A 27191-nucleotide genomic window follows, 5' to 3' on the forward strand; every position below is an offset into this window, starting at 1 on the left:
ACCTATCAATTATTATATTAAAACAAATGAAATATTTCATAAGCAAATCTTTGATCGTCTTTCTTACTATCATTACCTGCATTCAATGTTGCTTTACTGTAAATATCCTTACTAATAAACTATACCGCTAAATAATTGACAATGTATCATCCAACATTTTTCTCGTACGAAATCAGAAACAGAGTTAGAGAGAAAAAAAAACAAATTTTATCTGTATATGTATATTTTTGTACAAACAAAAAATCAAACAATGAGTAGATGCAGTTGATATATAATAATATATATTGTAAGCTCCGAATTGAGATATTTGCAACTGGAAAATATCACTACCAGGTCCAACCATAAATCTAAATACAGCCCCAAATTGAAATGTATCAAATAAGTAAAACACAAAAAAAGAGAAATAAAATTCTACATCAAATTAAAACAATGACAAAAAATGAGAAATCCCAAGCATTTTACCCTAAACAGAAATACACGAGCCATTCAAATAAGATATACTATGGAAATGAAAAATCTTACCGTTAAACAAGAATAATAAACAAAATCAAGAAATTGATGTTTATCAATGTAAATAGACGAATGAATAAAAAATTCAATTTCAATATGATATTAGATTGCTCTTTCATTTATTAGTAGTCAGTTTTCAAACTATCTGGAAGCACATTATTGAGAAACTACAATAACATCCAAACGTGTATGATAACCAGAAAAGTTTAGTGAATTCTGGAAATCAATTCCATCAACATTTACAATGATTTTGCAATAAACGACGGAATTTTAAATGATGATAACTTGTCTTTTATTTTCTTGCATTTTAATCCAGTTTGAATGTTACACAGAATGAATATAAGTTAAGGGTAAGTATTATCTATAAAAAGTGATATATTAAGTTTAAAATTGAAAAAAAAAACAATCTAAAATGAATACCCGCAATTACATAGTTAGGTTCTAGAAAAAAACATTAAGTACATTAAGTGCACATTTTTTTTCTGTATTTTTGGAAAGTATAAACATTTATTAAATTAAATTAAATTTCATGATGCTCCGAACAATACCATTATACCACTGGTTTACACTGGAATTCACATTTCAGTTTTTAAATAGTAAATTTATAGTTTTAGTGACGTTAGTGAACTATGTTCATTTCTACATTTCTACATCTACTAAGCTGTCCAAAATAAGTGTATCCTGATTTCGCTTTACTTACATTACCATGGTGGCTTCCGTAGGGCTTCATGTGACTGCTCGAAAAGAATGCACTGCAAATGAGAAAAAGAAGAATATTTTTAGATTTGTCTGAAATGTAAAGGATTTAGTTCGATAAAGTTTGATTTCATTGATTTTGGAACTCCTGCTTCCTGGCCAGATTGGAAGAGGACAATTGGTTCCAGGTCTCAGCATTAATTTGAATCTTACAACCAACTAATTCTAAGATATCGGCATAAAACCTTTATTTTAATTATTTTAATTTTATATAAGTATCTATCGCTTTTTACCTGAAATTATCCCATTCAGGGGTCAACTTAGTTTTTTGAGCGAGTTCCTCTCGAGTATATAATTCTGGGTATTTCTTCCTACTAAAAGTCCTATCTAGTTCCTCTAGTTGCTCGCCAGAAAATGTAGTCCTGCATCGACGTTGTTTCCGTTTAAGTTGAATACCAGGTTCGGATTCAATATCTCTATCTTCACACGAAGAGCCTAGTATTCCAACGATTGAATGATTCCCTCCGGTTCCAATATCGTCGCGCTTACCGCCTCGTAATAGGCGTGTTATTGAGCTGACCGAAGGTGCCGTATTTTTATCCTCTTCAATCGATTTTGCGTGAATTGTCCAACTGAATATTCCAGGACTCTGTTACTTCAACTCTTCGATTCTTGATTCGACTTCAGGAGTAGCAACACGTGGCTTGGATCCTCCAAATACTTCTCTCCGAATGGATCCTGTTTCTTGGTAACGATTTAGAATTTTCGATATACATCCATGGGAGACTCTGAGGCGACGTGAAATCACATTTCATTTCGACAATTTGTAGTCAGATGTGGTTTGGTCGACCGTTAATGAAGACGCCGCCTAGTTGATTCACCCGGCCGTGTCCTAATAAAAAAAAGCAAATGTTATCAATTAATTTCCAATTTGCTATTCCATCATCATCAACGGTGCAACAACCGATATCCGGTCTAGGGCCGCCTTAATAAGGAACTCTAGACATCTCGGTTTTGCGCCGAGGTCCACCAATTCGATATCCCTAAAAGCTGTCTAGCGTCCTGACCTACGCCATCGCTCCATCTCAGGCAGTTTGCTATTTGCCGTTCGTTATGTGAGTGAAAACATACCACAATTGATGGAAATACAATATTTATTACACAATTGGATTCGATCTTGGTGGTAGCGATCATAACAAAAGGCCACTAACATCGATCAACGACATTACTCCGATTCTGTTGCATTATTCGAGTCCTTCTTTTGGAACCTTGAAGTATGAGTAAATTCTAGCACGTCTACCAACTATATAATGCCCTCAAAACCGCCAATCTCTCAAACTCTCATGTAAGATAAACCGAAAATTGCCTTACATACAACGCTGCCAAACACACAAAAAGACCTAAATGGACGTGAGGAGGCAAAAAAGATAATTCAGAGTGAAAGAGAATCCCAAGGTCATATTGTTATATCATGCCAAATGAAATGACGTGGAAACAAGAATAAATGATTGTAAAAATGGGCAAAATCACTTGCGAAAAATTCTTTCATTGGATCAAAGAGATTTTAGGTTTTTCTACATGCGGACGATCATGGTCATGTTGCAGTCCAGCACGAAGTTTAAGTTTAAACCTGCTGTTAGGTAGCGTTCGATACCCACTTCAGCAATCTCTGCGTTAGCATAACATGGATCCACTTAATTAAAGCATCATCAACACCATGCGCTCTGGCGACATCACACAATTTTTGAAAAGGCTCACAGTCAAACGACCCTTCTGTGTCCACGAACACCCCCATTGCGTACTCATCCTTCAGAGTTGCATCCTCTATCTTTGAAACTAAAGAATGAAAAGCAGACTCACCACGCTGGTAAGTATATTGATTTTCATTAAGTGGGTGCGACCTAAGTGCCTTCCCACGAATGTGACGCTCAACTAGTCTCAAAAACTTTCAGTAAGAATAAAGTCAAGCTGATCTGTCTGAAGTTGTTTGGATTAGAATAGTCATCTTTCCCAAGCTTCGAACACTACCTTAACCGTCTGCCTAGGGAACTGTACTTTATTGCCAAGAAGTTCATTGAACTTTATCCAATCCGTTTCCTCAAGATTCCTGTATGGAGACCTGTATTGCAGACTGTTCGCCCGCAATAGATTGAATTCTAGGTATCGGTGATCTGACAGTAAGACCTCGTCTAGCACCCGCCACTGTATAATCAACTCTAACACTTTTGAAGTATAGATTGGTAGGTCAATTACTTCCCTTCTTCTCGGTCAGTCAGAACTGAGGCTGCAGCCTGCGCATACATCCTCTTCCTTTCTTCCTACGTGTCCGTAATTCTATGGGAGGGACCAGCTTCATTGAGATCTCTCCTGTGGATTTGATGACCCCGCGGCATGCGTGGATGTAGGCCCTGGGGCAGAGCACAATAAAGCTTTGGTCACCATAGATGTGTTGATCTTACGCTTCTTGCTCGGATTACCGCTGACAGAAAAGTCTGGTCCATCCAGTGTAGATCTCACTGGGGTTGCCAGTTGATCCCCACCTACCGCCGAATGTTCCGCTCACTTGCGTCCGATTACTGGACATTATCACACCTAGTGATACAGCTACGTCCATGTCCTCATTCCCAAGGTGCTTCATCTTCCTTCGCAGTGCCCTCTTCTGCCGCCAGTTTGCGGCCTTTCCAGGTTCACGGTGTCCGGACCGCTTGCGTCCATTTCCACATAGGGAGCATGAATGTGGTGAGGCCTCCAAAATCTGCGCCGCGGCCGCGACATTATTGCTCATGGTCGCGGGTCGATTCGAAGTCGATAACTTCTTACCAATTAGAGAATTTAAATCATTTGTTTCCAAATCATGTTTGTACACCTTTAATGTAGTAGAATACCGCATATCGAGTAATGTTGCATTCTCAAAGGACGCGGGCACGCGCGGATGCTTGTCACGAACTCCAGCGAGCGGAGAAGCGACTTCACAGACGGAAAAAGGAAGCCTGGGAGAACCAGTTTGCAAACTCGAAAAGTACAGGGAGCACCCGCAATAGGCGCGCAAGTTTTACCAACAAGTCACCAGGAGAGGGAAATCTGATTTCCGACAGAATGGGCATCTTGGAGCGATGAGTTGAGTATTTTGATGAACTGTTTAATAACCAAAATATCGGCGAATTGTAAGTCCCACCAACTGAACACGACGGACAAATTCCGCCAGCACCAAGCATGAAAAACACAGTCCGTGCAATCCACCGACTTAAAAACTATAAGTCGCCAGGAACCGATGAAATTACAGGCGAATTAGTTAAATATGGAGGCGATCAATTATACCAAGTGGCTCATCAATTGATGCTCAAAGTATGAGACAGCGAATCAATGCCTGACGATTGGCAGCGGGGCCTTTTCTGTCCCATACATAAAAAGGGGGATATCACGGAGAGCAGCAATTATAGAGGAATCACGTTGCTGAGTACCATCTATAAGATATTCTTCGCTAGGCCGGATAGCCCCATATACCCAGAATATCATTGGCCCATATCAAAGAGGCTTCACTCCACGCAAATCAGCAACAGATCAGATTTTCTCTCTGGGACAAGCCATGGAAAATAGCATAGCCAAGGTAAAACTGTACTCAGCCATAAAAGAATTCGGTATTCCGACGAAATTGATAAGACTGACCAGGCTGACCCTGACCAATGTGCGAGACCAGATAAAAGCAGCAAGATCACTCTCAAGACCATTCAACATCAACAACAGTCTAAGATAAGGAGATGCTCTATTATGCGTCCTGTTCAACCTAGCCCTGGAGAAAGTGATTCGCGAGGCAGATGTAAATGCGAGAGGAACCATTCTCTTCAAGTCCACCCAACTACTGACCTACGCTGACAATATTGACATTATGGAAGGAACAACCCAAGATCTACAGTCTACCTTCATCCAGATCGAGCGGGCGGCGCGAGATCTTGGGATGCACATTAATGAAGGCAAGACGAAGTACATGGTGGCAACGTCAGCGTCAAAACCGGACAATATCGAATCGCACTGGTCAAACGAAAACAATAAAGATTAAAATTTCTCCTATCTAGGATCGAAAATCACAACCGATAACAGCCATGAGGATGAAATCCGCGCACAGTTGTTGGCAGAAAACAGAGCCTATTTCAGCTTACAAAAACTGTTCCGCTCGAAACGTCTCAGCATAGGGCCAAAACTCTTACTATACAAGACAATGATCTTGCCAGTCCTTATGTATTCCTCGGAGACGGGTTCTTAGCAAAAAAAAATTACGAACTGTTGGCCCCGTTCGAAAAAAGAATCCATCGAAGAATTTTTGGCCCCTACATAATTACAAAATCGATGAGCGATATCACGACCGCCTGGTTGTGGATCAAATTCGGCTCAACGGGTTGCGGTGGGCAGGTCAACTAATCCGTATGGATGAAGATGATCCAGCCCGGAAAGTTGATAATCCTCAATCTCTATGGTAGAAAAAGAAGACGAGGCAGACCCTGCCTGAGATGAAACGGTGGCATAGGTCGGGACCCCAGACAGCTTTTAGGGATATCGAATTGGTGGACCTCGCGGTAAAACCGGGGTGTATGGAGTTCCTTACTAAGGCAGGCCTATACCGGATACCGGTTATTGCGCCGTTGATGATTATCAAGATGAAAACGATGACACATGATGTTGATAAGAAGGGACAAATCATAGAACTAGATGACGGCGACTTTGAGCAAGTGGTACCTCACGTGTGGTAGGTGGATCATGCTAGCACTACCTATATTGAAAACGAAATTTGCGGTATACCTGAGAACTACATTTACAAGCAAAATACCAAAATTTACGCATTAAAACATTTTTTTTTTTATTTATTTTTTCTTTTCATTTATATTTTACATTTACAAGAAGATGAAAATATATGTGCGGTTAACATTCGAAACTCTTAAAACGAATATTGAATCGAACATCATGAACAATTTTCAACTGCCCATGAAAGGTACATAAATATTATTTGCACATAAATACTCTGTTTTAATTCGATCTTAGCCCTTCCTTATCCAAGTATACTTTGAAAAGTCTAATCTATAATTTATTTACAATTCATCAAATATATTAGTACTTTAAAAGCGAACTTTAAATGTTATTTCTCTTTTCTAAAATAAAATTATTTTTGTAGATTGTAAAATTGAGTTTTATTTAGGGAAGGAAATGCACCAACTTGGTATATTTTGGTAATGAAATAAAATAATGTTTAATGTAGAGAATCAGAATACTGTAGAGTTTTTATTGAAGGGAATTCCGAAATAAAGTTAAAAATCGGGTTATAACTACTATGCGGAGCAGTAAGGAAGAGTTTTAGATTTCATAGTCTGCAAGGGATTGCAAATACAAAATTATAGTCGAAAGAAGTCCTGGAGCAATTATATTCCTTTAAAGCAAAAAAAAATTATTAAATAATTATAAAGGTCAACAAATACCATAAAAAGATAAAGATAAATTATATAGACCCTCCCAAATTCAAGTTTTTGTTAGCGGGTCTACGAAGACCTCCTGAAGTAGAGTAACATGTTCTACGGATCTTAATCAAGCTTTTTGCATGGGCAAAATGGCCTTCATGTACCCCCGAGGGAACTCCGGGCCCTGGAGGAAATCCCACTTTCTCCCCTCGACAAGCCTGAATATGAGACCTATCCAATAAATACGCGAATAGGGGTTTGTGGAGTGGAGATGGACGATTATGAGCCCTGATCAGTTGATGTATCAGCATTGCTTTGTTTATGACCTCAAAATTTGGTTTGACTGTGGCGAATCCACTCGAAAATTCCACATTGTTTGAACAACGCTCTATGATGAATTCAGAAGATGACATCTTTGCTCAAACGCCTCGACTACGCTGAAGACATCTGCTTGCTTTCCAACCGGGTCATGGACATTTGCCAAATTGATCTGGATTTAAAAAGAGAGGTAAAAATAGTTGGACAAATACCAATAAAACCAAGTTTCTCAGTCTGATGGATCATCGGACTCTCCCTATCTTCTTCATTAATGACCAGAGCATTCAAGGCGTCGATCAATTTGTACAGGGTGGACCAAAAGTCCGTTTACTTTTGAATCGGTAGCTGCATCGAACAGCGACAGCGCGGTCGGGCGGGGGCTTACGAAACGGAAGAGGGGGGAATGAGAATTCAGTGTCATGGCGTCATTCACCGGAGCACAAAACACGATTCTTTAACTATTGCGCAATAAAAATTTTGCGCTCATTACAAAATTCGGCATAAAAATTAAGCTCCATCGATTCAACAATGAATCAACCACGATGTGGCTGACCTAGAACTTCAGGGGATCCTGAAAACGTAGGCCTCTCTGCTCGAAAGCGGTCTAGCGTCTTAAATGTGCCCAGAACATCTTTAAATCCTATCCCCCATAAAGATTTACATTTACATCCGTACAAACTGCAAATGTTACAGGAATTAAAAACTCAAGATCGTCCTCACAGGCTCCAGTCTGCTAACGAAATGTTAGAGAAGTTCACCAGCTATGCCAACATTTTTTCTCAAACGAAGCCCACTTCCCCCTAACTGAACACATAAACAGACAAAATTGCAGATATTGGAGTGAAACTAATCCTAAATTGAAGCATCAACACCCCCTGCATTCACCCAAGGTTACGGTATGGGCAGCTTTTTCAGTAAAAGACATTATTTGTCCATATTTTTATGAAGATCAAAGAGGACATGCTGTTACAGTGAATACAGAGCGGTATAATTCCGATGGTTTTAGTCAACGATCGTGGTTTCAGCAAGATGGGGCAATATGTCACACCTCCAATGACTCAATGAGTGCATTTTATACAATTTTTGGGCAAAAAGTGATATCCAAAAGAGGTGACAATGGACGTTTTTCTTTGGGGATACCTTAAAAGTAAAGTTTTCAACAGCAAACCTATGTCTCTTGAGAAATTAAAAGAACGTATTTGCGAGGAAATACAGAACATTTCACAAAACACCTGCATAGCCGTTATTGCAAATTTCCGCTCCAGGTTACAGCAGTGTCAAAATAACCACGGGTCATATATGGATGATGTAGTTTTAAAAAAAATACCTATTTGTATACTTTAAAAATAAATATCTAATTTATCTAGTTTTATTTAAAACCTTGTTTGGAAAGTGAAAAGACTTTTGGTCCACCCTGTATATCTAGGAAGCGTGGTTTCTGTCGATACAGGCCCCAAACTGGATGTTGACCGACGCATTAGCAACGGCAAATGCGTTTTCGTTCTCCAGATTTTAGACAAAAATTTAGAAATGCAGTTATCTCAACACCAGCATCAAGTTGACATTGTTTTGTGCTAGTGTTTTTTCTGTGTTGCTATATAAGAGTAGCAAATGGAAAGTGACCTCCACTGTTACTCAAAAGCCTCAAATCTTCGTCAACACCTGCCTCCATCTTATCATCAGGGTTCACTGGCATGATAATATTACAAATGAAGAACTTGGACGGCGCATAGTCCTGGCACCCGCAAGACGAAAGTGGCAGTCGATAGACTACACATTAAAGAGGACGACGATTGCATTGTGACTATGCTATGCAGTGGAATCCACTCTCCCAAGATGGCCGACCGGGATGTCGTCCCAGGAACACTTGGCGCAGAACAATAAAGAAGTCTAGACGTCTCAGAAAATCATGGAAGGAGCAGAAGGGTATTTCAGGTAACCGGAAATTGTGGCCCGTAGGAGTGATTGACGCACTATACCCCAGCAAGGGATAAATGGCAACCGTACATAACTTATAGGTATAGTTGAAATTACATCTCCCTCACTTGAAACTCGAATTGATAATATTATTTGGACGAACCACCGTGTCATAATGGGAAAAATTGTAGTTACTATTGGTACCGTTCATAACTTTATCAGTTGTTACGTCGATATAATTTTTTTGGCAGCTCTCGAGGTTTGGATATTCCGATTTGAAATTCAAATTTTGCAATTTCACATTTGAATCTTCAGGCTTCGACCACGGAGGAGAAATTTGTCGTTGTGGTTGCCCTGCTCTGCTTTGCCCCGCTACGTGGCTGGCCGAGTGGGTTTTGGGAAGAAAAAGAAGAAGAGGGAAAAGACTAGTTTGAACGAGACTGATGTGACGTTCATTTAGCGATCGAAGTCGTGATTGCGTTGCGGTGTGAGGTTTTTTCTATGCCGGCAATTGTGGTGCGAAATTGTGTGGCGCGGAACGTCCCTTTTAATGAAATATCGAATTTCGGCTGCATCTTTCTGCTGCTGCTGCTAGTTTTGGTACGACATAACCTTAAATGTAGGCTGATAGAGGAGTGTGAATCGTTCGACACGGGAGGCCTCATACAGTAGTATTGGCGCTCGTCACTACGTAAAATCTGCCACAAGTTAACAATCTGATAAATATGATGCTTGTTGAGACCCATGTGTGGCAAGGTGGGGGGAGATGATTTCACATTTCGATCTTCATAGTCTACACTGATCGAATGACATTTAGTCAACTCGCGCGCATACAACAGTTCACTTGTTTGACGCTTTGAATTTTACGATTAAGATCGAGATATACGATGTAAGTCTTATTTTCTATTTTCTGGATTCGTGATTGAATAATTATTGTTATATTTTAGTACAAATTATTTGTCTTGGTTACAATAAAATGTCTCAAGTCAAAACACGACAAATAACGAGCTTGTCTTGTGTTTGGTTTACCGGAGAAGTTACCTGCAACTACGTTATGAGAAATTATCTATTCATCAAACATGAATTAAAGCCTGACAAAATAATAAAGTTGATGGCATATCTGAAAGGCTGCTTCGCGAAGTTTTAGAAATATAGCAAAAACCGTCGCTACCAACTGTAAGTATAAAAGGAATTCCTACCGTTGGTATTTCTATCACAACAAATATAGAGGCGTAATGAAGCCATATCAAGCCTATCAAACTAACAAAAAGTACAGAGAAAAGATTAATACATTCATAGCAGAGTCCCGCAGACTGAAATTTGCAGCTGTAAATGCAAACTTATCTCCAGTTGGACTTGTGCAAAAGGAAGTCATGTTGAAATAAAATGAAATAAATTTTTTGATCGATCAAAGAACAACAAGAAAGATGATTATAGATGATGTGGGTGTGGTTGCAATCATAAAGAATAAGAGAAAAAACAAGAAAGAAACCAAAACCGTCGAAACAAATAGCTTCGCCGCCTCAAAAACAGAAATTAAATTTACCATCATTGGCCCATTAAGACAGGCCAAGGCCGGATACCAGTTGTTGCGCCGTTGATGATGATGACCATTAGCCCTTGCCTGCGATCATACTGGAGTCTCGAACAGAGCCCCTGCTATTATAGCTTCTTCTGTTCTAAAAGATGCTGGCATTATTTTATCGAAGGATCCAAGTAGTGTCATTGATCGTTCAAAGTCGCGCCGAAAATGAGATCAACTCTACAAGAAACGACACACAATAAAATTATTCGAGGTATTTATTTTGATGGGAGAAAGGACAAAGTGTTGGTTCGTATTCAGAAAGAAGAGCATTATGTCATTTTATCGGAATCAGGAAGCGACTATTTCGGGCACGTTAATATGAGTCGAGTCCTGCTAAAGGTATTAAAGATACTATATTATCTTACTTGAAATATAAGTCGGTAGAACTAAGTGAAATAGCTGTTGCTGACTGCGATGGAACAGTAATGAACACAGGCTTCAAGGGTGGTGTTATTCGTCTGATTGAAAAAGAACTAAACAGACCATTACAGCGGTTTATCTGCCAGTTGCATTTTAATGAATTACCACTGCGACATTTGTTGTTACATTTAGATGGAACAACTACAGGGCCTAAATGCTTTCCAGGTCCCATCGGATCTGAATTACAAAAATTTCAAACAATGCCAATAGTCGAATTCACGGTTATACCTACAATATTACCTGAAATTACTAGGAATGAGTTGCGTATCGACCAAAAATACCTTTACAATATCATGACCGCTATCAGCACTGGTAAATTTGCTTCTGATTTAGCTGACATTGAACCTGGACCCCTGAATCATTCTAGATGGCTAACAACAGCTAATCGAACTTTGAGGTTGTATGTCACTAAAACAGGGTCAGAAAAAAGCTAGTGGTATTAGCCACGTACGTGATGAGAGTTTGTGGGTCGATGTGGTTTACAATAAAATGTGAACCCTCGTACATAGACGTAACTAAGCATCTGTGGCAAACAATTCGTCTGAGTCACTATTTGAACTCCGATTTGAAGATGATAATTGACAAGATAATGTAAAGAAATGGATATTTCGGCCACCCAGAAAGTCTTCTCATTGCCATGCTTGGAGACGACAGAGAAATTATCTGTGATCTTGCATATCGAAGAATTATAAAAGCAAGATTCGACGCCAAAGATTATACCGACATTATTACGTGGCGAGACTGTGAGATAACGGAGAGGAGAGAATGTGTCTGATGAAGCCTTGAAAATCATTGTCAAGAACGGTCTCGGCACATGTCAGAATATTAAAGATTTCCCAAGCCGTAAAGCGTGCATCAAGTTGGTGACCGAAGCTTCAAGTGCAGTTTGCGAGAAAAATAAACGAAACGGTTTAATTAGGGCAAGACTACTATCGCATCAACGAATGCCTAATTTCAATTAAGAAAAAAACAAGTAATTTCCATAATAAATGATCATTTGAAAAAAAAAACAATTTTTTTTTTCTGGTTTTCAACTGTGTTGGGGCACTTCTGGACATTAACACAAGTAGGTAAAATTTTGTACGCCTGATTTATTAATAGTAAAGCAACTTTTCATCGCTATGCCATTGAAAATAAAAAAAAAATTAAAAAAAAGTCCATACAGGATCCGCTCCTAACACAAATTTTCGAAAAACTGATAAATACCTTCGAGAAAAGGATCCCGAAGGGAATAATGGGAGCTAAATGAGAGGACGACCATTGGAGGAATCGGAATCTGCAATGGACTGACCACGTTCAACGTATGGACAAGGCTCAAATACCTAAACGCACATTCGAATGGGAAGTAGAAGGATGAAGACCAGTGCGAAAATCCCGAAAGCGATAGACAAATTCTATAAACGGCAAATGGCTGTTTAGATTTCGAAATTGGAGGACACGATCCATGTTCCGAGATGGTTGGAAGAAGAGCATCCTGATGACTAAGGCTCGAAATGGGCTGTAGAGCCTCGACGGCGTGAAAAATGCACCAAAGAGAAGAAATGTACCCAAATGTTGTAATTGTGCAATTTTTTGATATGATATAATGAGTTTAGGAGCCGACTGTATGCAGCTCTTATGGATAACATACATGAATAAGATTTCGAATGTGAGTAGTATTAGTGGTAAAAATATGAAGGGAGCCATCATCTATTTAAGCTAATTCTGCCAGCATACATGTATAGCATCACTTCCGGTTATGATTTTGAGTATTATCTTGAGTCACCGAATAAGTGGATGAACCTTATGTCAAACTATAGGTTTCGTCATATAGAAAAAGATTTAAATGGCTGCTGAGCTAAACCAGAGAAAAACAAGGCTTCATTTACTTTTTTAATCACAACCATGTCGCAACTTCGATCGAAGTTTTTTTTTCTTATTCACTAGTTATCTTACTTTATGAAATAATTGATCAATTTTTTTCCACCGGAATTCATCAGATCGGGGAAGGTCTTAGACTGCTACTAACTACCTTTTTGCATCTACTTGGTTGACGTTTCCGTACAGGGTGCGTAAAAGTTCTGTTACAAAATTCAAAAATGTTGTGGTTGTACTCACCATTCATTCGGAAGGTAGGTGATTCTTATCATAAAGTGTGAATTACTAATGCATTAACCAAATAAAAAAGCTGAAAATGGTAGCAAATGCACGAAGTTTCCGTCACCGTCAATACCTTTGCGATGACGCATTTGTACGAAAATTTCGTCCCGTCTGCCTGTCGAGGTAATTTTTTATGCGTTTATTTTATTGTACTGTATTCGTCAAGTTGCTGATAGTCATTTGAGTTCTATTACGTCCTTAAGGAGATGCAGGTCGTTTATATTGTAACTACGCATGCCTAGCTTCCTTTTCCCGATGACTCAACAACTGGACCCTTGGCTATCTTTCTTCTTGACCGTTAGCAACTTTGGCATAACTTACATTTGGACTTATAAACGTTTTCAGGATTTGCAGCGGTTCATAGATAGATAGATGGGTACGATCTAAAGCTCCTCCTAATTTCTTGTAACGTTTAAGAGCTTTACAAATCAATCCTCCCACCGTCTTAGTGTTGTTCAATAGTTGGAACTAGGTCTTTATCGTTCTTCATAGTTGAACTACAAAAAAAGCCTATTTAAAAAAATATAAATCCAATGCAAAATTTGAGACTTGAAATTTGTAACTGAGCTTTCTACGCACCCTATACGGCTATTGTCAATAGATTACTCGAACTTTAGGTCAAAAAGAAAATATTGATGTAAATTAATGGATGCATACGTTAAAGTAAAATAACCAGTGAAAAAAAGTTCAAGGATCGAACATGACTTAAGGCCGAAACACAACAGCGGAATGACTCCGTGCATGCGGAGTGAGAGAGATGTTAAATGAAGTTAATTACAAAGACTTGTATCAGACAATATACAACAAGTCCGGGGTTTACCAGTCTGTTCCGCTGCAGCGGCATTAGTTAAAACTATCGATAATAAACGGATTTTGGTAGTTTCCGTTTATTTCAAATACAATTCTTCAAGTGAGCAACTGGGCCATGACTTAAAAGTCGTGGGCGATCAGTTAAAATCAAAATATCTTATCTTCGGTGGCGACTTTAACTCACGGCACAAATCCTGGGGCGATAAGGCAGAAAATTTAAATGGGAAAACCCTGTATAACTGGATCAACGACCCTTTCACGCCAGCCAACCTTGAGGTGGTCTCGCCGGATTCACCGACAAGACCCGCTAGTCAATCCATCATTGACTTTTTCCTGCTGTCTGATGAAACCAAGCAAAGTTTTCAGGTAACTTCCTGTAAAACCTTGCCAGGCATGTCCGACCGTTTTGCAGTTGAACTCAAAATGGCCTCAACTTCACAACCTCAGAAGCGAGTTAAAGTAACCATCAGGTCATTCGCCCACACTCATTGGAACAAACTCAAGTCAGATTTAGCACCAAGGCTGAACTTGAAGAAACTCGCTACAGATCACAATCTGTCGGACAAAGAAATCGACGAAGCAATCATTTTGGCCACGGACACCATCAATACTGCTACACGCAGAAATACCAGGCTGATCAAAGTCGATGAGTTTGTATACAACAAACTCCCGCATGACATCATGCTACATATGAAGGTCAGACAGATTTGGCGCAGGAACCTCAAGTGCAACTTCCATAAAAATGGAAATAAAGTTAATGCTGAATACAAAGCATTGCTCTCCCGGATTAATTGGCTGAGTACAATTATCCGGGAAATGGTGGCGCAATTCCGCAATAAAGAATTAAGCCGTAATCTCGCAGATATTAAGCCCGGGCCAGATATGTTTCAACATATAAATAGGCTAGCGGGGAAAAATAAGTCCCGTAATTTCGTTCTTACCAGGAACAAGGAACCAATCTGCGGAGACGCCAGAAAGGCGCAAGTCCTTGCGGAATCATTTGAGTCTCAGCTCAATACCCCTCCGCCTCAAAGTAACCCGGCAATAGTGTCGATGGTTGAAACAACTATCGCCGACTTTGTCTCTAGGCATTCAAATAGATTAGTCACATTCTCCCAAACGAACTCCTCGGTAAAACCAACGGATTCGCAACAATTCCTGAGTTTATCACAACTCACCGCCTTGACCTCAAACCTAAACGGTAAAAAATCAGCCGGACCTGACGAAATTCCTAATTACGTAATTAGGCAACTTCCCCGAGTCTCCATCAAATTTTTGCTGGCAGTATTTAATAACTGCATAAATAATGGCTACTTTCCCACCATCTGGAAAGTAGCTAAAATAATTGCGATCCGGAAAAAAGGCGGCTCTACTGAGCCTAAAAACTTTAGACCCGTTTCATTATTATCCAATTTAGGCAAACTCTTTGAGAGAGCATGGACAATCGGGCTGGTCCAATATTGCAATCTCAAAGAGATTATACCGAACCATCAGTTCGGGTTCCGCAGCAAGCACGGAACTCAACATGCACTTAGCTACCTTCACGACACCATATAGCAAGACTTAACGTCAATAATAAACCGACCGTAGCATGTGCATTAGACTTAGAAAAGGCCTTTGATTCCGTATGGGTAAACGGACTAATCTACAAACTGGTAGATCTTGAGTTCCCAATTCCGATCATTAGAATTGCACTAAGCTTCTTCGAAGATAGGTATTTCTACGTCAGCGTGGGGAATGAATTCTCCGATCTCTTGTCGGTAACATCGGAAGTACCACAAGGATCCATTTCGGGACCCACCTTTTATAATATCTTCACGGCTGACGTCCCAACTCCCGAGACCGGCACCGAACTTATTCAATATGCCGATGATACTCTCATCTTCGCTTCAAGCCTCCCCCCCAACAGGGCAGCCAAAGCGGTCGAGAGATACTTGAAAGACCTTGGCAAATATTACCTGGCATGGGGCATTAAGATTAATGAGGCCAAAACGCAATTCTGCACCTTTCGGAGGAAAGCTAGATACCTAGGTTCTAGAGGAATCCATAGAAAAGCTAAACGCTTGAAAATGAAGATCGGAAACACTATAGTGAGCAATTCCCAGACCATCAAGTACTTAGGAGTTAAACTTCACAAACACCTTAAGTTCAAGCCACATCTTGGGCTCGCTATCGGTAAGGCACGCGGTGCACTCAGTAGGATCTACTTTCTTCTTCGAAAGAAGGTAGGACTCAGCACCAAGGCCAAACTAACTCTCTACAAGACCCTGATCAGACCCATTATCTGCTATGGAGCACCCACGTGGATCACTTGCTCCACCCGAACCATGTCCAAATGTGAGGCATTCGAACGCCGGATATTAAGGTACTGCACTGGTCTTTCCTATAATTGGAAAACCAAGAAGGTTGGAAGAAACGCCGAAGTATATCGGCGCGCCAAGGTACAACCTCTTCGAGAATTCGTTCTCAACTTGGTGGAACGGTTCTTCGATAGAACGGAGAATCATCCAAATCCACTAATCCGGCAACTCTACCAACAGGGTAGCACCTTCCCATTGGCCAACTTCCTAAGGCCCTGCCAAATCCTTTCCCTATATCCCTTTCCCTATATCCCTGCCTGGTAGGGGTACATCGAGGCTAACCACAAGACATGTAATGTGCTATTGTATATAGTAGGTTAAGTATTTATTGTTAGAGTAAGTTAGATTAAGTAAGAATAAGTTTAGGCTTAGTTAGTAAGTAAGTAAGTAATGCCTTCTGGCGCTTTTAGTGCAAGTGCAGCTTTGAAATAATTCAGATCAGTCAAAATAAATGTGAAGATTCATGTATTAAATCAATACAATTAACGTAAGAATTACACAGAAGGTCGGGTAGGCCAATTGTAATAGCCACCCATTGAAATACAGTTAAGTTAGTTAAGCTAAATATTTAAGCTAGAATGTAATGAATCATGTATTAGAAGTAAGCCACTATCGAAAATAAAAAACTTATAAACTTATAACAACAAGTCCGATGCGCAAAGCAACACGCGAAAAAGTTCGGAAAATTGAATTTTTGTGATGCGTGACAGATAGTAGCTTGTAGTGCCATTTGCAATATGGCGGCGCTTTTCGTTTTCGGCTGCTACTTTTGAATGTAATTAATTTGATTGAATTCGTTTTGAGAACTGTGGAAGGAACTATTTGCTTTGCAAGTACTAATTATTAATGTCACTTGCATTAGTCAGCTTCCATTCATAAAAATTGAATTGAAGCCCGGGCAATGAATCTAAGGAACTCATCAAGAGACAACTGATATCAAATGTCGCAGCAATCTACGATCCTTCCCAGTGGCTAGCCCCCTACAATCAGGGCGAAAATATTGTTGCCAAAAATATGTCAAACCGGAATTGACTGGGATGATATACCTTCGAAGGAAATTCTTATGGAATGGAAAAAGCTGGAGGGTGATCATTATTATGTCGTTATTATGACTACGATTAACGTTGAATTATAAAGCGCAAAGCATTCATCAACGCTATGAGATCAAACACGAAACGGTCATTTAATTGGAATGGGGAATACAAATGTAGCAGATAGTAGAAACCCAGCATGTTGGCTTTGAGGTCCCTCATATTTTGGTAATATAACAATAACGTAAGCAGCGCGACCCCAGCCCCCAGCCCATCCAACAACACTACAATTTGTGACGGCACATTGAAGATGCGACATTGAACGCCATCGAGAATTCGCCTCTGCGGCCACATTGAACGGCCGTGGAATTAACTGACGGCCTGACAAGAGGTTGAAGAAAAAATGCCAAGGACACTCTTGACTAGCTTGCCGGCACGGCAATAACATATTCGTTGCCAAAAAGTATAATCTGAATAATTGTAATGAATAATAAACAAAGAGAGAACAATATTCGTTTCAATCTATTGCTAGAAAGCGAGCTAGAAAAACCTCGAAACTCACCAAGAATCGTTTATACACTTAATCATTGATTTCACAGAAGAACACATTGCCTTGAAATAAGCAAAGCCAATTACATTTCTTTAGGACAGAAACTTCATCGGTAACGCGGGTTTCTGGCGAATGTTCTTTTTGAACTCCGAAGTAACCCAAGTTGGATAAGAGTGCAGGCATATGGGAAAGAAAGGAGAGCAACAGGGGAAGAGATCGCCAATGACATTGCAAAAAACCTTAAGTTAGCTAATATGCGATCCCAGTTGATAGATGCTAAGGACAGGTCAAGAGGATCTTTAGTTGGCTTTGCGGAAATTGAACTTGGTAAATTTGGAGAAGTATCTATCGTTTGAGCATGTTGGAAAAGAAGAAATCGAGAATGCGGTCCAAAGAGTATTTGGTGTTGTTGAATTGCAAGCCAAAACAAATATTCATAAAGGAATAAAATATTAGGGAAGAACAGGATGGATTGGAAAGTAAGGATTATTAGACCAGTTGGACATGGGAGAATTAAAAGCGCCGCAGATAATCCCTTTCTTCTCTTCGTAAGTTCAGACAAATTGCCCGATTATTTATACAGATGAGAGGAGTAAGTGCAGGCACACAAGAAACATTGAAAAAACGGATTTGGGCGGTAAGACACGTAAGGCAACACAATCGTAAAGGAGCCAAATGAGGAGGATATAAGTTGGGTCCGGAGTGCATGTTTAATTGCAATTTGGTGCCAGCGGAATTAGGTGATACAGTGCGGTCATTATCACAGCAAAAAAATGAATACCTTTTAAAGAGCTCGGATTTTAATATTTTATTAGGGGGCCAGATTCCAACAAAAAAATTCTGATGATATAATGATGTTAATTAATGGTCCGAAGCTAGACCTAATATTCAGGTATCAGGTGGTTTCATAGGAAATGTCGGATTTTCTGACAGCCTTAAAAGTGCTTCCTTGGTGGACAGACGTGCTTGATAAAATTAAAAATAAATTTCATGTTTGCAAATAGAGGTGCTTACTATATCTATCCTTTTCGCTCTTATGGATATATTTACAACAAGAGCTATTCTGGTCCTTCACTTGTTTTTGTTTAAAAACGGACAAAATGCAGCTGCAGCGGCAAAAGAAATTAATCAGGTTTTGGGATGCCTACAACGCACGTACAGTACAACCATTTTTTGCCAATTTCGGAGAATGCAATTTTGGCTTGGACAATGAACCATGTGGTCAACAAGGTAGCAGTGCTGATCACGACGAACTGCGAGCAGAAGTTGAGCGGAATACAACGACAACTTTACAAGGCCTTACTGTATCAAACCCAACTATTAGCCGCCACCTCAAAGAAATTGGAAAAGTGAAAAAAAACTCAATCGATGGGTTCCACATGAATTAACTGAAAGGAACAAAGTGCGCAGAATTAAGGTAGCCTCTTCATTGCTGATGCGACATAAGAAGGAACCCTTTTTGAAAAGAATTGTAATTTGCGATAAAAAATGGATTCTGTGCTAGGAAACATTCAGGATAGTGGTTGAAAGCTCCCAGACACCAAGCAAGAGCGGAATTGCACCCTGAGAAAGTCATGGTGACTGTTTGGTGGATTTCTGAAGGCGTCATTCACTATTCTTGCCTGAATCGCAGCAAAACGATAACTACGGAATCCTAGTGTCCACGTTTGGACGAAATGCACGCTAAATTGCTTTCCAAATAGCCTTCTCTGGTGAATAGGCATGGAGCAATTCTGTTACACTATAACGCACGACCGCACGTATTCCGTTTGACCCTGCAGAAGCTATAGGAGTTGCAGTACGAAGTTTTGGCTTACCCCCCAGCACTCACACAGGGAGAGTAAAGCAAAGGCTCTCACAACGCGAGCGGCAAGTCGGTCGTAATATATTGATATACTAAAGTGTATATAAAAGTATTCTGAATAAATATTCCAGTGGTTTATAAATGGAAAAACGCAGCCATGCCACATTTGCGGTGGTACAAATCATTCGGCAGCGCAATGTCGAAATCGCAATCGAAATACTACTACGAACTACTACATTGAGGTAGCACGACTAGAGGAAGCCAAGAACGTGACATCCAAGACGAGATGGTGTTTGTATAGTGGATGCACCACACACATGTGTTCCAAAGAGGAGATGCTGACCGACATCCAGGAATGTGCGGCGACATTGAACATGGCGAACACGCCATCGACAACAGCGGGAGCCAAGGGCATCGCACACATAAACGCGGCAAAAAATGACGATAATGTACAGCTGAATTTGCATAATACCTTACTTGTCAAGGATCTTAGGCCAAATCTCATTTCTGTGTCGAAAATCACTCGAGACGATCAGGAGATTTTGTTTAGAAAAGATGACGCGATCATCAAGGACCTGAATGGAGAAGTCAAGATGATTGCAGATCGGATTGGAGATCTGTACTACCTACGGGAAGCTGGAGAACAAGTGAAGGCAGCGACGGACGACTGAACAAACATAAAAGATGCAGATTTATGGCTTGCAAGACTAGGCCACTTGCACATGGACGCCGTAATCAATTTATCGAAGGGGCGAGCCATTGGGGTAAAACCGTTGGAAAACAATACGTCGTCGGGCGAGGTATGTCATCGAGGAAAATTAACGGCAAAACCGTTTACATCCAGAGAAGAAAGATGCAACGGCTTATTGGATATAATCCATACAGATTTGTATCAGCCTTCAAATATCTAATCGGAAGGCGGAAATAAATACTTCGTAACGTTTATAGACAATAACGGTGGATGGTGTGAACTGTACTTGCTCAAGAGCAAGGAAAATGTATTTGAGAGGTTTAAAACGTACAAAAATTATGTTGGAAAACAAACTGGAAGAAAAATTAAAGCGTTACAATCCGACAATGATCGTGAATTTTTTAACAAACGATTTGATGATTACCTGAAACGCGAGGGTATCAAGAGGCGGCTAACAGTGCCGTATACATCACAAAAAAATGGCGTCGCCGAACGCATAAAAAGAACAATCGTCGATATGGCAAGGTGTCTGCTAATTCAGGCTGGATTTACGACGAAATATTGGGGAGTGGCCATCACAACTGCAAACTACCTAAGAAATAGGTGTCCCAGTAGAAGTCATGGAGGGTCGACTCCATTCGAATTATGGTTTGAAAGAAAACCAGGCTTGAAACTCTTACGAGTGTTTGGTGCGAACGCGTTTATCCTGGAAAAGGAACCAGATCGTCGACAACTGGACGAAAAATCAAAAGAAAGAAGACTTGTGGAATACAGTGAAACAGCCAAGGCCTACAGAGTCAAATTAAACGACACAGGAAAAATTATTGTTACCAGAGATGTTTCAATAAATGAAGAGTACACCATGAAAAGGATGTTGAATATAGCAGCAGAGGACGAAATGAGGCAAAAAGAGCGTCAAAAGGATCATCAGCCAAAACGAACAAGAGTAAGACCCAGAAAACTAAAGACTGCGAAACCCGGACATACAGATACGCCAATGCCTCGAGTGTGGCTTCGAGCCGTGCTTCAAATCGCGAAGGTTTGTCGCAGTATGAAGATGATCATTCAGAGGACGATGGCGAAGTCGACAATGATGTTTTTGACCAAGAAAGTGGAGAAGAAACTCCAAGAGCAAAACGACCGCTCGAGACGTCGTTTGTGCCAATTATAGAAAAACGTCCAAGGGCAGATGCACGCGTGAGCGAACCAGATACGCCACCTGGTAACGACCAGACGGATGAACACGACGACGAACAGATGGAAGTGAATTTCATCGAATAAATAACTCTAATGGCGGATATTGACGTCGAAAAAGCAATCCAAGGACCTGAATTGCAGCAATGGAAGCGTTCTATAACAGAAGAGATGCGTTTTCATCTCAAACACGGGACGTGGGAGCCCGTAAAGCGCCCAGAGCAAAGGGGAGTAATAGGCTCCAAAGTGATTGAGTGGCCAGGGGCTTTACGCAATGACCTGGATTCGACTACGATGAGACATCAGCACTAATGGCCAGACTGGAAACCATTAGATTGCTGACGGCATTGTCAATTGAAATGGAAGCGAAACTGCACCAAATTGATGTGGAAACAGCATATCTCTATGGAGAACGACGAGGAGCTATACATGGAAGTTCCAGCGACGCTGAAAGAAGCCCTGGAGGATATAATTCGCAGCGAGCGAAGAGACTCGTCAATTCTACCGAACGCAGCCAAAATGCACAAGAGCCTTGCAAAAGGAAATCAAGCGTGCACGCTACGCAAGGCGATTTACGGATTAAAACAATCCGGGAAAAAGTGGTACAAGCGACTAAGCGCAGTACTCAGGAAATTAGGGTTAAAACCCAAAATATCAGACCCGTGTTTATTCCAACGTCGACATGGACGAGGAATTTTATTGTTGGCAGTCTACGTGGATTATTTAATAGTAACGTCGAACAACGAGAAGTTGATGGAGGATCTGAAGAAGGGACTAAAACAGAAGTTCCAGATGAATGAATTGGGTGAGGCGAAATATTGCCCTGAAATCACGCAAGAAAACGGACGTGAGCTTGAATCAAAGGAAATATGTCGAAGAACTTCTGAAAAGATTCGGCATGATCACATGCACACCGCAGAATACACCAGCAACTCCAACATCAAGGTTGAAAGCAGCCACAGAACCGACGAAACCGTCGAAGAATCCACACTACCAGGAGCTAGTGGAATCACTAATGTATTTAGCCGTAGCGACGAGGCCGGATATCGCGCACAGTGTAAGCGTGCTTAGCCCGTTCAACGAGGATCCAAAAGAAGAACATTACGGCGCGGCAAAGAGAGTGCTCAGATATCTAAAAGGAGCACCGGATCTAGTACTTATTTACGAAGAAACCAGTGAACAAATTAGTCGAATATGACGACGCAGACTGGGGAAATAATCCCACAGATTCGAAGTCGTACGGATACGCATTCACACTAGGAGGAGCCACGATCAACTAGAAATGTGTGGCGTTATCAAGGACAGAGCAGAATAGAAGGCGCTAACTGAGGCGACGAAAGAGTCGATGTACTTGAGAGGTCTCCTCAATAAATTGGAATTGCCAGGATTATCAGATGGTATGATTTATTGCGATAATCAAGGCGCAATAAAATTATCGACGGCGATTGGATTTTATGATCGAACAAAACATGCCAGAAACCACTTCAATTTCGTCAAGGAAGCTGTTAAAAATAACGACATAAAGACATACATGCCGACGGACAAAATGGTCGGCGACATATTCACGAAGTCTCTACCGCGAGAGACACATGGAACTCATGCAGGCAGTGGGCATGAGCAAGATGAAGTAAGCATATCATGTGTACACGTTCACATTAAAAGAGAGTGGTGGAGATACAGTAATGTTCACACACTCTGCAGCCTAGATGAAAATAGACTTCCGATGAAACGCAATTTGTTGTAGTACATGTAATACATTGGGTCTTTCGAAGCGGCAATATGGGTTTCGGCGAGCCCGTTCTACAGTCGATGCAGTAGCAAAGGTCGTGGAATTGGCTCGAAATGCAATGGCCATGGGCGAATGCTGTGCTCTGGTGACGCTGGACGTCAAAAATGCTTTTACTCAGCCAACTGGGGCTGGATTAAGGGCGCTTTGGCCAAACTGGGTGTTCCTAGCTACTTGGCTCGGCTTATCGAGAGTTACTTTTCGGACAGACTTCTCTGGTACGAGACGGACGACGGGCCGAAGGAGTACATTATGACAGCAGGTGTGCCTCAAAGTTCTGTATTGGGACCGCTGCTGCGGAACATAATGTACGACGGAGTGCTTGGCCTTCGCGTGCCGGAGGAGACAACGCTAATTGGTTTTGCGGACGACCTGGCGGTAGTTGCAAGCATCCCGAGGACGTGGAACTTTATGCAAATGAAGCCATTCACACCATCAAGTCATGGTTACGAATGGCCAAGCTGGACCTGGCGGACGAAAAGAGCAACCGTAGGAAGAACAACACGGTTATCATCCAGGTTGGTAATCGTGAGGTCGTCTCAAAATCGGTTGTCAAATACCTGGGGGTGATGATCGATGCCAAGCTGAGTTTCAAGGGACACTTGGATTATGCGCGAGAGAAGGCAGCAAATGCCAGCTCAACCCTTGCAAGGATGATCCCTAACGTGGGAGGACCGAAGTATAGTTGCAGGTTACTCATCGCGGGAGTGGTGAGGTCGATCCTGTTATACGCGGCTCCTGTCTGGGCGGGAGCGTTCAACCACGCTGTCAACCGGAGGAAGATAAGTTCGGCATACCAGCCAATTGCGCTAAGGGTGTGCAGCGCATTTAGGACGGCGTCGACGGAGGCAGTGTGTGTCATCGCAGGAATGATCCCTATAGATCTTCTAGCGGGCGAGGCACACTGGCTCTACGAAAAACGGAGGGCAAATCCAGCCGAGGTGAATGCGGATTCCCGAAAAGCCATCAGGAGAGAGTTGTGTGGCAAGTGGCAACAACGATGGGATAACTCCGACAAGGGCCGGTGGACCCATACATTGATCCCGTGTATCGAGAAATGGATCAACCATTGAATTACCACCTGACACAGTTCCTTACGGGACACGGTGGCTATAGGAAGTACTTGCATCGCTCGAGTTGGACGAGTCTCCCAACTGTTCTGAATGTGGTGCTACACCCGAGGACCCGGAGCATGTTATGTTCCATTGTCCCAGATTTCTGCAGCAAAAAAGGAGGTTGAATAGCATCTTAGGGGCGGACATCGAGCCCTCGAACCTGGTGGAAGAGATGCTGAAGTCGAAGGAAAACTGGATGGCGGTAAATGAGGCAGTAGCCGTGGTGCAGACAAAACTCCTGGAGTTGGATCGAACTCGGAAGGCGGCGCGATGGAGACGTGACATGGACGAGCTGGTATAGCGAACCAAAGCCTCCCCCGCGAAGTAATACTTCACGATGGTCCCGCGGGGAGGGGCGGAAGAGTGGGGGTGGTTTTAGTGGGTGCGAATCCCACACACTGCTGCAACCTGGCGCAGCAGCGTCTTTCTAAGATTTCCACCTCCATCCATAAAAAAAAAAATACATTGGTTTATCACTAATAATCCCTCACAACTTATTTTTACACTCAATACATATATTTAAATCACCAGAAGCTTCGCGACTTTCGGATGAAAATAAACTTATAAAATCAAAAAGCTGATCAATATACCCTTCCTTACATACACTCCGCAGATTCACAACTGCATTAGATCCAAGAATCTGCATACAAATTACAAGATTTACATCTTAAAGAACAATTTCAAATTTTACCAATAGTCATACATTGTATCACGAGATGAAAATTTTTAAGAAAATATTTAAAGATATGATCTTTTAAAAGATGTGTCTCATTTATGCTTACATACACACGCACAATTTTACATGGTAATACTGTGCTAAAATTACATTCTTACACTTTTCAGCATTCGATAAATGTTTAAATTGTGCATATAATTTATTAGGTTTATTAACAGTTACCACCATTTTCTTAGCCTAGTCCAAATGACAAATTTTTTGGATTTCATATAAAAAAAAATAAATAATTTTCCTGAAAATATAAAAACCAAAATAATAAATATAAAACATCATTAAATATGTATATCTTACGAAAGTGTAAATAAATGTCAGCAAAGATGAGTTACATTGAATGAATTTCATGGTTGAGTTCCGGCAAACTTACGAAATTAATCGATTATCTTACCAATATAAACGTCTTAATCTACTACATAAGTATTTTTTTGCAGATCTGGTTTAAGGTTTAAGTTGGTTAGTTCAGATTCTAACACTCTCGCTCTCTCTACAGTTCAACTGTAAATAGGACTAGCAACGTGTATAATCGACAATTCTAATTTAGCTTACAATGGCGCAACAGACCCATTTGAAATGTAAATTATTCCCCATTCATTGTTGATAATATTCTTAGTTATCTCTGGCTTGTTATAATATCATAATAGAAGGAGGAGAAAGGATGCATTTGAAATGCCGTTCCACTAAAAAGAATACGACATGAACCATTGGCTAAAAGAAATTTTTAAAAAAATGTTCTTGGGAGTACTTGCGCAACTGAACTATCCAAATTCTCGCAACTGTGTGCCATTGGGGGATTTCTAAATTCCAGTTTACAGATTCTTATTGCACTTTACATAGAAACGATGAAGAAAAACAACTGACGGCGTTCAAAATTCGCATGAAAATCGGTAATAAATAATAATCTAATTGCAACTCGGCATTCGAAATCAAATAACGAACGCACAACGTTGAAGTAACCATAAATTATTAAAAAGAGGGTTAGCCACGTGATGCTGAACTTAATTTCTTGCTTTTTCGTTTTGATCTACGATAGTTATTTACATACGCTAATATATGCTTATTCAATCGTTGTCACTTTACGTCATTCACTGGATCTGTGATTGTTCTATGTTGTTGTTGTTGTTGACCTTGCATTTGATGTTGCTGCTGATTATGCATTTGTATGTGCTGACAGAAGGCCTGAAGCACCTCGAAATGAGTGAATAGATTGGCAGCTGTACTGTCGAAATGTAGTTGCCTTGTAACTGGTGCTCCTAAACGGCGTAACATATCAGTGAATATTTTTTCTTCTTTCCGAATCCATGGCCGACGATCATCCTGTACTTGGTAGGGTGTTACGTGTACATGAATATTTATACCTGTAATGGAATTATATTGTATATATATTAAACTGCTCGCAAATAGGTTTAGAATCCATGGGAAAAATGTAACAAAATATTTATCCAAACTTGGAAAATCCAGATAATCCGTACAACCAGTTGACTGCGGAGGCCTTCCATAGACATATCAGTAGAAACAATTTACTTTCACTGAAATCATTACACATATATTCCGGAATAGAAAAGTAGATTGTAAGCCCTAATGACACATCCCACAGTCCTAGATGTCATTTCTTGGAATAATCAACTAGTCAAGTCAGATTTCGCAGATTTCTTTATCGAGATGCTCCGAGCAGACTCTCTATGCCGTATGTTTGGTATGAATAAAGACGGACAATCGTGGCCTTGGAGCGTGTGGCACATACATTCATCTGATATGCATTGTGACAGCACCTAGTTCTAGAGGAAGTCATGCACTGGGGTTGCTTTACCACGATCCAAAAAGCCAACGCCGACAGGTACAAGCAAGAACTCTCAATCCACTCCTCTCTGTTCTTGTCATGAACAGTGTGATTAAAGTATATTGGATCAATGCTGTCAGCCAATGATGAAATGCGTTATGAAATTGCTTCACGCATCACCGTAAATCCAAGTCGATGAGAAACTACCAAGAGGCCGACCGAAACAATGATGACAAACTAGTTGATAATTTAAGAGCCGCCTCTTGAATCCACACGAATCAAGCGTATGGCCCTGAAAAGTGGAGAATTCC

The 27191-nt window shown here is 40.7% G+C and overlaps 3 protein-coding genes across 4 annotated transcripts in view; 1 reads left to right on the forward strand and 2 right to left on the reverse strand.

Moving 5' to 3' along the window:
• Window positions 1-936: 936 nt before the first annotated feature.
• LOC119650859 (protein gooseberry-like) lies at window positions 937-10666 on the reverse strand. The gene is given in 4 exon segments (XM_038054014.1): window positions 937-951; window positions 1211-1262; window positions 1500-2015; window positions 10456-10666. Coding segments are annotated over 4 exon segments (627 nt in total). The 5' UTR covers window positions 10500-10666.
• Window positions 10667-21874: 11208 nt separating this feature from the next.
• LOC119650863 lies at window positions 21875-22540 on the forward strand. The gene has a single exon (XM_038054022.1). It carries the CDS (start codon window positions 21875-21877, stop codon window positions 22538-22540), a length of 666 nt encoding a protein of 221 aa, XP_037909950.1.
• A 2686-nt stretch (window positions 22541-25226) lies between these two features.
• Window positions 25227-27191, reverse strand: part of LOC119652511 (UPF0565 protein C2orf69 homolog) — a 29383-nt gene continuing 27418 nt past the window's right edge. For both annotated transcript variants that reach the window (XM_038056705.1, XM_038056706.1), the window contains exon 7: window positions 25227-26458. In XM_038056705.1, coding sequence (XP_037912633.1) covers window positions 26172-26458 — 287 coding nt within the window. In that variant the 3' untranslated portion in view covers window positions 25227-26171. The remainder of the gene's footprint in view (window positions 26459-27191) is intronic.

The sequence above is a fragment of the Hermetia illucens genome, chromosome 3 (assembly GCF_905115235.1).
Source record: "Hermetia illucens chromosome 3, iHerIll2.2.curated.20191125, whole genome shotgun sequence".
NCBI lineage: Eukaryota > Metazoa > Arthropoda > Insecta > Diptera > Stratiomyidae > Hermetia > Hermetia illucens.

Coding starts and splice junctions, on each gene's coding strand:
- LOC119650863 (XM_038054022.1), top strand. CDS start 21,875: ATGGAGAACGACGAGGAGCTATACATGGAAGTTCCAGCGACGCTGAAA.